At 30.5% G+C, this 12,585-nt stretch overlaps 1 protein-coding gene across 1 annotated transcript; it reads left to right on the forward strand.

Moving 5' to 3' along the window:
• Positions 1-5,147: 5,147 nt before the first annotated feature.
• On the forward strand, positions 5,148-5,489 carry BDBG_17251 (uncharacterized protein; the record flags this gene model as incomplete). The annotated part of the gene is made up of 2 exons (XM_031725015.1): positions 5,148-5,262; positions 5,297-5,489. The coding sequence occupies exons 1-2, from the start codon at positions 5,192-5,194 to the stop codon at positions 5,487-5,489; spliced, it is 264 nt and encodes an 87-aa protein (XP_031578911.1). The 5' UTR covers positions 5,148-5,191.
• Positions 5,490-12,585: the final 7,096 nt, after the last annotated feature.

Raw genomic sequence — 12,585 nt, forward strand, 5'->3', positions numbered from 1 at the left:
CTGAAGCTGCATTTACACAAGATAAAGAAGATGTTTATTAATACCTCTCTACTGATAACATTTAATTCTGATTGTGAGATAGTTATTGAAGCTGATTTCTCTGACTATGTAACAGAAAAAGTGATATTATAATATGATAATAAAGATGTTCTATGATCATATATCTTCATATCTAAGAAACTGAGTCCTGCTGAATGCAATTATGAGATCTATGATAAAAAACTTCTTACAATTATACACTATTTAGAAGAATGAGACTCTGAACTCTGAAGTATCTCTGAATTTGAGATAGTCACAGATTATAAGAATCTCAAATACTTCATAACTATCTGTAAACTTACTTAATGATAGATATAATGATCTGAGTTCTTAAGCTGCTTTCATTTTATAATACACTATTATTCTAGCAGTCAGAACTTGATGACAGATGCTCTCTTATAATAAGAGCAGAATATGTTATCTGATGTAACAGATACTCACTGAATGAACTGAGAGCACTGACTCTTGAATTCAAAGATACTAGTTAATCAAGATAAAACAGCTCACAGCACTATATATACTTCTTTAACTAGAACTGTTACTGATATCTCAAATTCTTCTGAATCTATATTAGATGAGCTATAATATACAGCAGTTTAAACTGATGAACTTCTTCAAGCACTCACTGAAGTAGTATAACAAGAAGCATTCTGATTTCTCTCAGAATTATATGTAAGAGCTGACATCTCAGAATGTTCAATTGATGATAATAACACTCTATAATTTTATAAATGATGCTGAGTCTCTCACTCTGAACTCTTATACACCTGAATAATGCAAGAGATGCATGATTTATATATAACTGATTATTCAGATCATGAATAACTGTATAAAATGATCTTCTGAGAGTTCTATTGACCTGAGATATTTAACAGTATCAGATACTTCATCTGAAACTGCAATCACTGTTCTTTCATTATCTTATAAAAGAACTGTAGAAAAGGTCTACTGAAATCACTTAATATTTCTGATAAAATCTAGTAAGATGTAGTAATTAACTTCACTGTTAATCTATCTGAGAGTAAGAATTATAGAAACATTCTGATCATTGTGCATCAATTGAGTAAAGATATAATATTAAAATCTTGTGATAAGATAAATACTGAACAAGTCACTGAAGCTTTTCTATAGAGTCTGTTCTATCAGATATATGAATTACTGAGATTCATAGTATTGAATCAGAGCTGTCAGTTCATAAGTACTCTCTGAACTAGAATCTGTCAAGTTCTCAAGATTATATACTGTCTGTTAACTATCTATCACTCTAAGACTGATAATACATCAGAATAGATAATTCAGACTGTAAAGAATTATCTTTATAAGTTCTGTAATTACTTATAAGATGATTGACATGATCTTCTTCTATACACAGAGATTGCTATCAACAGTTGAAATGCTGTTTCAACAGATATAAGCTCATTCTTTCTTATATATGAATATTATATGAAAGTGTTGAATCTTCTAGAGACTACATAGTTCATACTGAATCTTCACAGTCTGATTCAGATTACTGATAATATAATAATAAAGCTTCAAGATACTTGTAATTGAGCAGAGACCTTTATAATAACTGTAAAACAAGATCAAGAGAACTGAATCAATGTTTACTAAGACTCTGCAGAATAATATAAGATAGAAGATCTGATATAATTAAATCTTAAGAATATATAAATCACATATTCATCTTATACACTAGATTACTGCTATATTAGGTATAAAATGATAGAAGTTCTAGATAGTTATAACTATTATCTTAACACATTATCAGAAATTCATGATGTATTTTATACAAGCTTGCTCTGCTGTTCTGTTATTAATCTGTTGTCTTCTCAGCTGATTTCTGACTGACAGTTACCAGGTATCATAGAAGAAGATAATGAGCTTGAGTGAGAGATTGAGAATATTCTCAATAAGAGATCTCACAGTCACAGCTGATAATATCTTATGAAATGAGTTAACTATAATCAACTGATCTGAACTCTGAGTTTCATATTATCTGAAACAGTGATTCTTGACTGATAAGAACTGCTTCTGAAAAGAAAGAACTAATGTGACAGACTGTGCCTGATCAATTATATAGACTATTCTGTTACATCTCACAGATTTCAATCACTTCATTCTTGAATACATACACTTCAATTCTCAGTCATTCTCAATTACTGATTCTCAGCTGCTATGAATGTGTATATATTCTTCTACTCTGAAGCTTCATCATGTACATCATCATATACATGTATAAATATTTATCTTGATTGCTGATTCTTGTACTTTCTCTTTCTTTTCTTCTCTAATGTTTTTATCTTTGTTAAATAAGATCTATCAATATAATATCAATCTATTCAGTGTAGGCCTCTTACAAAGATTGATGATAAAGATCTGAGTTCTGTAGTATATTGTAATTCAGACTAAGTAAGAGCAGATTCTTAATATAAATTAACTACTGATTATATTATATTAATTAATAAGTCACTGATCTCATGATAATCACAGAGACAGATATCTATTACTAAATTAATTGCAGAAGCTGAGTATATTATAGCTAGTAAAATAGCTTATAAGATAGTCTGATTGAATAATATGTTATATAACACTGAGTTAATGAATAATGAAAAAGTAAAAATATACTCATATCTATAAGTTAATAATAAGAGAGCAATCAATCTAGCAAAGAAAGAATTCTTAATATAAAGATTATATTATATTAAGATTAGATATTATATTCTCTATAATTTGATTAAAAAAGAGAAAATCATGATGAAACATGTTAACTCTACAGTGAATATAGCTGACAGACTTATCAAGTCACTGATGAAGCCTGCATTTGAAGATTTTATTAAAAGAATTGATTTGAAAAAGATCAGAAAGAAATGATTGAATGATAATAATAATACAGTAAATCAGTGAATTTTGCATGTATTTCTTGATTTTTACAGTTATTACTGTATGAATGCCTTTCCTAATGAGGAAATCAGGGTCTGATTCATGTAATTAATTATTATTGCATTTTTGAAAGATTTGAGGATGGGGGAGGCCCCGGGTGGCGGCTTATTACAGGCCACGGCGTAGCAAGGGGGGGTGTTGGTGATTACTACACCTACCCTAGTCACGTGCCACCCCAACCTATTTAGTGTAACTCGCGTAGATAGATTACACACACACAACACAACAACGTTATCCTCCAAGATGTTTCACTAGCTTACAAAGCTGTTTCCGAACCCGAAATGCCAAGATACGCTATTCTATGTGTATCGTACGCTGCGTTTGCATCGTAGTGCGTAATTGTAGGTGGATGAAACTCTTCCACAAACGAGGCGGTCAAGTTTCCACCTGCACAATGTTTACTTACTGTCTTCGAGAACAACGCTTCAGCCACGGTTCAATCAAGTGGAAGTTACATACTATTAGAAGGACATTAAAGGACACACCTTGGAGGAACGAGTAATTTAGCCAAAACTCGTCACACCCGACAAATTAGACCAGAAGACACAGCCGTTTGGTCTCAGTAGGTGGTGAGTAAATGATCGTTGCAGCGTGATCTTAATAGATGACTTGAGAAAATTAACATTGACTGATCCCACTGTGGACTAGAGCTCTTCAAAGGAAGCGAGGATTTGTTGTTTCCTGTAGGGAAGCAACTCACACTCAGAATCTCTTTCGACTACAGAGTACATTTGAAAACAGTTACACCACCGCAACTATATCCAGGAAACGGGACAGAAATGGCTTGACATCAGTAACTCACGGGATGCTTAAATGACCAAGAAGCTCAGGTCAGTGCTGACAACGTTTCAGAGCAACCTTTAGTTTGGGAGAAGGTGTATAGATTGATGAGATGCGCCGGAACCCCAGAAATCTTGGGCAGTGGTACTGGCAGGATGCTTTGAGGAAGAATCTCTACTGGCTCGAGACAGATCATCTGAAGAGTCTTGTTGAGTCTATTCAGGAAGGACATGATGATGTCCCCAAGGGGATCCGCTAGCAGCTATACAAGGAAGAATAGGTGAAGCTCGAAAACGACAATCAAAGGGCTCTATCCTACCATCTTACTACCTTATGTTCAAAGCCAGCTATGTCGTGCACGGCGAACTGGTTTCCAGCATATTACACTTCAGCTTGCCATTCTGCGTCTTACCCTAATCACAGTGACATACTGCGTAGATAACGCAGCCTGGATTATCAACAACTTCCGACCTGATATCGCTTTTTTCCAAGCTGGCAGTAAGCTGAACTCATCCCCCAATCGCGGCATGGGAGACTCGAACAGGTGTCATGAAAATGAGTCTATCTCTCTATCATCTTTGTTCTCCTCCGGAGCTCGTTCGTCATTTTTATGGTCTTCGTGGTAACCGCGAGGTTTACGCCAGTCTTCCTCGAACCACCTATCGTCCACCTCTTCATCAAAATTCTCAAAGGCCGCCTCGTTTGAAAACTTTGATAAAAACTAGATAACTGTGCCAAGCACATCTCACTATCTCTCATTAGTGCGTGCATCACACTGTAACAGAATTCACACTGTAATAAAATTATTTTAAATATCTCAGTCTTTAAAAATCAATTAATAACTATCACTATATTGATCTATAATATAGAGATTATATATATTCATATTACAAGCAGCAGATTCTAATGTAGATTAAAATATATTAAAACTATTATACTCTTTTTGTCGGATTTCCTCTACGGGCCGACCGCTTCCGCCTGAGCGAGGTGAGGTGTTCGCCGATCGCTTACTCGATAGATTCCTGCCGAAGCTCCGATTCTCGGTCGCCGATCCTCGGCCGAAAACCCACGGAATTCCTATTCTTCCGCCCCGAAGCTCAACCGCATACGCGTAATAAGACCTATAAATATTATACCGATCTATTCGGCGTAGGCCCCTTACACTTGAAAAATGTTCATTGTCTCCTTATTAGGAATGATTACCCACCGAGATATCCGAACGCGTAAAGACGCGTAAGAAATAGAGAAACAACCAGTTAAGCGGACACTGAGTCCCTAGATAGAAGCTTGCTCGCCAGTTGTCCTGGCCCCGCAACAAGATCTTACAAAGAGAACAAGATCTTACGAAGAGAATGTCAGCGAAAGACCCGAGAGTCCTGACACAGATGTATGAGATATTCATACGATTACACATCTGACGAACGATATAACCATGTCTAACGATAATATGGGAGAACCCTCGAACGCGAGCATAGACGCAGTGCCACAGTGGCTCCGAGCAATGTTGGAATTACAACAACAACAAATAGCTGATAAGCATACAACTCCGGACATTGGATGAGCGTCTTACCAAGCTCAAGAGTATACAGAACAGTGGCAGGAGACGTTACACCCCAGCCACTCATACACCTGCGCCGAAGAATAACAACAATGATGCAGATGCCATGGACTGGGTAGACTCGAATGTCTATGCGCAAGCAAGGGTCTCCGCCGTCCGAACAGGCTTCTGAGTTCCTGGGATCACTTCTGAAGAAGTCGCCAACCAATGTCAACATGGGGTGTGCATCAACTGTAACAGACCAGGACACATCACTTTCAACTGCTGATCAGCCTACATGCCTCCTCACTCAAGAGAAAGATCAGTGTCTTCTCACTCAAAAGATGAATCAGCGCCTGTCTGCATCAATCACATTACATTAGAGAAAGATTCAGAAGATAACTATGAGAATGTCTTGATAAAACAGGGAAAAGATTAGCTTCTGTTCAAATTCATAAGCAGGAGCTTGAAGAGATTGAATAACAATGATTTGAAGAGAAAATAACAATGAATGCAATTCTTGTATCTACTGTGATAGATAACATGTATAATATAAAAGTTATGATAGACAGCAGTCTATGTTATTATACAATAATTAAATCTTCAGTTATAAAATGTTATAATCTTCAGTGTATTTTCTTATTAAAATCTTAACTTCTTACAGAATTTAATAATTTAAAGAACATTCACATCTGTTATATAATAAAACTAAACATAGATATCAGAATATTAATGTAAGAATAAGTACTTACAGATAATTATTCAGATGTTTACAGCTTGATATAATATGTACTGTTAACTACTAGAAGTATTTACAGTAGAAAGATAAAATGTAGAGATTAAATATAATATAGTATTTAAGCTAAGTTATGAATAGTATTTGCAAACTTCAGTCTATATAGTTATGTATAGTCAAGAGCTACTAACTCTATTAATTACATAAGAGATAGAAATAGAGATAAAGAATCTATAAGAAGTGAGATTTCTTATATATTTCTTTCTCTCTAAGACTTTGTCTGTGAAGTCTTTTACTGAGTGATTTTATAAAATCAGACTTAGCAGTATAGTGATACTTATTAAAAACTCTTTACATCTATAAAAAAAATCTTAGTGAGGAAAAATTCCTTATTATTATAAAGAAAAAAGAGTCTATTACTTAGTTTTTTATTCTATAAAATTCTTTATAATCTGCAGATCTTTCTCTGACTATTATATAGAGTCATCTCATATCTTTTATATAGAAGAATTTCAGTTAACTCTCAATTATTTTTACAAGATTCTTATATAATTATTATATAGATTTATTCTGCAGATAAATTACTTTCTATAAGATTATTCTTATTAAAGAGAAGTATTTCTAAGTTAATTATTCACTTATTCTTATAAATTATCATTCTTTAATACTGTAGAATTGTGAGGAATTTTTCATTCTTTTATTAACTCTGTAGAATTATAGAATTAGAATATTTACAGTCTGTAATTACTTTTAATAGTTATATAGAAAGATTCAGATCTGTAATTTATAATTACTCTTTATTTACTAGAGTAATCTGACTATTTTATAAGATTACTTATAGTGTAAATAAACCTCTCTAAAGTAGTATAAATATCTCAGATCTGTTTATGAAATCTTATCTTCTTTATTCTTTTTCTATAACAGCTTTCATTCTTATAAACTGTGAGTATTCTCATTCATTTATAAAGTGTTTCTACTCAGATAATAGAGAGAGAGTGTTTTTAATAATATCTGTATATTAATTCAAGAACTTCTTAAGAATCAAAAATTTTTTCAATTTTAATATTTTTATGAATAATATCTAATCACTGTTAAGCTTCTTATAAGTATTCTTATAACTTCTCTGATCACTTTTTACTGATTAATAAAGCAGAGATATTATCACTTATAATAATATCTTTACTCTTTTCAGCTCTGTCACTGCATCTGATCTTTCAAAATCTAATTGAAAAAAGGCTTATAAACTGATTTATTGATTCAAATGAAACCTCAGAATCAGGTCATGAGATCATTCAATTTGATATTAAACTGAGTGAAAAACAAAGAAGTGAAAATCCTCTTCTCTTTAATCAGTATAACTTTGAAAAAGCTGATTGAAAAGCAGTTGAAGAAAGAGTAAAACAGCTGAAATCTGAAAAGCAGAGTAAGCTCTATTAAAATCAAAGTCAAGATATCTCAAATGAAATGCTTGAGAATAGAGTAAAGCTGATTACATCTATTCTTCTAACAAGTATTACAGAAAATATTTCAAAGAAAAAGTCTTCTGAGTATTTCAAATCTTGATGAAATGAGAATATCACTTCTAAAAGAAAAGCACTAGTCCCTGCTAAGAGAGATTGAAAAGAATAACTTAATATCTGATGAAGAGGTTTAAAACCTGTCCAAAATGAATATTTTTCAGATATTAAAAAGAGTCAATAACAGATTCTGGAACAATTTTCTTAAAGAAGTATAAGAAAAAGAAGTTTTTAAAGCCTTCAACTATACTAAAACAAGAAGTATAGCAAAGCTTTCAACCTTAGAATATGAATTTCAGAATGAATTGTATACAGCAAACTCTTTTCAAGAAAAAGTATCAAGCTTTTATAAGAGTTCTCTTTCAAAACTCATTACATTTAGAAGAAGAGAATATGTCATTTCATGAATATATTGATGAAAATACCTGGAAATGATCTGAGCTTACATGTAATGAACTAGAGTCAGCAATATTCTCAAGTTTAATTAAAACTGCTACAGGGCCTGATTCAATTAATTACTTAATTATTCAAAACATATATTTCTACTTGAAGAATAAATATTTTGAGCTCTTTTTCAATCTCTTAAAAAATGATTATCATTCTGAATATTGAAGAGAAGCTACTGAAGTAATTCTTATAAAACCTAATATAAAAGCTTCAATTTCTAAGTTATATAAAGTAATATCTCTGTTGAACTGTTTGAGAAAAATTCTAGAAAAGATAATAGCTACTAGATTATCTTTTATAAGCTCTATTAGTAATTGTCTTCTATTTAATGAATAAATGAGAGATAGAAAACAATGTTCTGCAATTAACACTGTTCTTTCAGTTATTTATGATATTCAAGTAGTAAAGTATAAAGGCCTGATCTCAACTGTAGTTTTTATTGATATAAAAGATGCATTTAATCATGTTTCAAAGTCTAAGATGATTCAAACTTTGAAGATATTAAAACTGTCACTTTCTCTAATAAAATGAGTTAATTATTTTATATCTAAAGGAATTATATAACTATTCTTTAATGAAAGAAAACAAGATAAAACTGAGATAAAAATAAAAGTATCATAAGAATCTTCAATCTCATCTGTTTTATTTGTAATATACACTGCATATCTATTCAAGAATAGAGAGATGAAAATAGTAAGATCTTCAAGTTATATAGATGATATTGATCTACTCTACAGTTCAAAGACAATTAAAAAGAACTTAGAAGTAATTGAGAAAGTAGTAAAGAAAATCTTTGTTAGAGTAGATATTAATCTAATTCAATTCAATATGAATAAAACTGAGTTAATTCACTTTTTTCTCAGGTTTAATGACAAAGAACTAAGTCTAACTCTTTTGAATAAAGAGATTAAACTCAGTTTAAATGTCAAATGACTAGAAGTATGGTTAAACTTCAAGTTGAATATTAAATATTATATTGAACAAAGAATTATCAAGACAGAGAGACTACTGAATAGTATAATCAGACTATTAAATACTAAGATAGATCTACTCTTTCAGGCTATGAGACAGTTATACATGGCCTGTATTATCTCAGTAGCTGATTATGAAGTTCAAGTTTAATGAAATAATCAAGGTAATTTCACTGAACTCTTTCAAAGTCTATAAAACAGAGGTTTGAGAAAAATTCTGAGAGCATTTAAATCATCTTCTATTAAAACAATGAAAATTGAAGCTTCAATTTCATCTTCTACTATTCAATATGAAAAAGCCTGTATAAACTATACTCTGAGAGTCATGAAGATGAGCTTAAATTATATAATCAGAGAAAGAGTCTCTTCTTCATTTTCATCAGTTAACTCAGGAAATAAGCTGAATTAAAATAGATTTCTTGATTGAAATGAGAATAATGCTTTAAAGAAAATGCTCTCTCAACTGTATAGACTATGTTCACTTATTAAAAATCAATTTTCTTCATTAAATATTGAGAAAATTGATTATGAGAAGATATCTCTCTAGAGAGAAAAGCTGAAATCTCTTATAGACTTATAAATAAGTGAACTATCTAAAGAGAGAAAATATGAACAGCATTTGAAGAAGATCTCTATAATCAATATAAAAGACTCTATTCTGATTTACTTAGATGACTTAAAAAATGAGAATTTGAATAGATTAGACACAGGCATTGCTTATACTGAAGATAATATCAATTTTATCTCAGATTCCTGAAATTTAGACTGTGAATCTGAAGTCTTTGATGCTGAACTATTTGTAATAGTGAAAGCTTTTAAACATATTGAAATAACATCTCATAAAAGAGAAAATAGTTTCAAAGAGATATGAATATTCTCTGATAGTTGAGCTGCTTTAAAAAGACTGAGAAATAGTCAGATTCATAATAATCAAATGAATCTTGAATTGATTTTAAATTCTGTTTTGAAAATTCAAAAGAGAAGAATATTAAAACTGATAATTCATCTGCACTGAGTTCCTGCTTATATGAATATTCATGGCAATGAATTGGCTGATTCAGCTGCAAAAGAGAGTTCAGAATTAAGCAGATCTATTCAAAAAACAGTGTTCTGGTCTTTTATAAAGAGAAAGATAAAAGAATCTTGTTTAAATAAGTGAAATGAAAGCTGGTAGAAACAAAAGAAGAGCATACATTATTCAAGATTGAGATAAAATCAAAGTGAAAATCTTATTCAATTAAATGTAAAAGAACATATTCTCATCTATAATTCAGCTGAAACTAGAACATGATTATTTTAAATCCTATATACAAAGATTTGATGATAGATTTGATTCAACAGAGTGCTCATTTTGCAATATAAATGAAAATCCTGAGTATATTGTAATACATTGTGCATTATACAATAGTCTCAGAGTCAGATTGAAGAAGAAGTATGATTTAAATCAATTAAATATGAGGTTCTTATTCTCAACTGAGACAGGAATTAAATACTTAATAGACTTTCTATCAGAAACTTAAGCAGCTATAAGAAAATGACTGAATTCAGAAGTATCTGAATATGAAGAGATGAAAATTAATTAAATATAGTCTGTTAAAACATCTATACACTATATTTTAATAATTTTATTTTGCTATAGTCTCTCTTTACTGTACTTATTTCTTTCTGTTCTTTTCTATCTATCTATTTAATGTGTCTATCTTTAAGACTATATTCTCTTTTCCTTTGTCATGATATTTTCAAATGATTTCAAAGTATCAGAAGGTGTTGAAATACTGCAATTTATAAACAGTTTTTATATTCTGAGCTAGAATTTTCTGATTTTGCATATCTGAAATTGATAAATGTATAATAGTTGACTCTATAGATATAGAAAAAACTCTGAGAACTAAAGATTCTCAGGTAGATGTCATAGTCTCTGACTGCATACATCTATAATTGAAGAATACTAATAATAATAATAATGTGTAAGAAAGAACAGACTTACACCTGTTAAGACAGCATCTCAGTCAGTGATAATGATCTCTGTGTGTAGAAGAACATTATATCAATTATCTTATAAGTGATTATAACACTTATAAAGAGAATTCTTTACAGTCTGAATTATCTATTCTGATATATCATCAGTCTCACAGTGATAAGCAGTTAATAAATAATGTATAATCTTGAGAACTTGACAGATTCTTATTCAGAGAGTGCTTATAAATTGACAGTCTCAATCTGACACTATAGATTTCAGCAATTCATGCATCCGATAGAATGAGTTCTATAGAAAGACTTCAGTGACTTATTCAGTATTTATCTTATTATAAGATTTTAATATTATATCTTTACTTAATTAATTAATAAAAATCAAAATGTTTTTATAACTCTTACTCTCAGAGAGATTAATAGTGAAGTTAATTACTACATCTTATCAGATTCTATTAGAGATATTAAGTAATTTCAGTAGATCTTTTCTACAGTTCTTTCATAAAATAATGAAAGAATAATGATTATAGTTTTGAATGAAATATCTGATACTATTTAATATCTCAGATCAGTAGAACTCTTAAGAGATTATTTAATACAGTTATTCATAATCTGAATAACTAATTATATGTGAATTATGTATCTCTTGCATTATCTGAGTGTGTAAGAGTTTAGAGTGAGAGACTCAGTGTTGTTTATAACATTACAGAGTATTATTATTATTAATTAAGCATTCTAAGATGTTGATTCTTATGTGTAGATCTGAGAAGAATTAGAGTACTTCTTAATATACTGCTTGAATAAGTGATTGAAGAAGTTCATTACTTTGAGCTTTTATATATCAAAATTGATTTAGTATAGATTTGAAAGAAGTTGAGATATTAATAGCAGTTCAGAGAGAAGATGCTCTAATTAAAGAAGTATGTATAGTGTTATGAGTTATTTTATCATGATCAACTAATATCTTTGAATTTAAGAGCAGATGCTCTCAGTTCATTCAGTAAGTGTCTAATACATTAAATAACATATCTTACTCTTATTATAAGAGAACATCTGTCATTGAGTTCTGACTGCTGAGGCGGTAGTGTATTATAAAATGAAAACAGCTTAATAGCTCAGATTATTATATCTGTTGTTTAATAAGCTTGCAGATAATAGTAAAGTATTTGAGATTCTTATAATCTGTGCTTATCTTAAATTTGAAGACACTTTAAAGTTCAGAGTCTCATGGTTCTAGATAGTATATAATTGTGAGAAGTTTCTTATCATAGATCTCATAGTTATATTCAGTGAGACTTAACTTCTTAGACATAAAGATGCATGATTATAAGACATCTTTATTATTATATTGCAATATAGCTCTCTCTATAATATAGTTAGAAAAGTCAGCTTTAATAACTATTTCATAATCAGAGTTAAATGTTATTAATAGAGAGATATTAATGAACATCTTCTTTATCTATATAAATATGACCTCAGTGTTCACTGATCATTGAAATACTGAATTCTTCTTAATAAGGTCTGTAAGTGATCTTGTGATATCTGAGAAGTTTTGTATAAATCACTGATAGAAGTTAACAAATCTGATAAAGCTTTGTACATCTTTTACAGTATATAAAGCTTCTCATTCAAGAATAATGAAGAGCT

The sequence above is a fragment of the Blastomyces gilchristii genome, assembly GCF_000003855.2.
Source record: "Blastomyces gilchristii SLH14081 genomic scaffold supercont1.11, whole genome shotgun sequence".
Lineage (NCBI taxonomy): Eukaryota > Fungi > Ascomycota > Eurotiomycetes > Onygenales > Ajellomycetaceae > Blastomyces > Blastomyces gilchristii.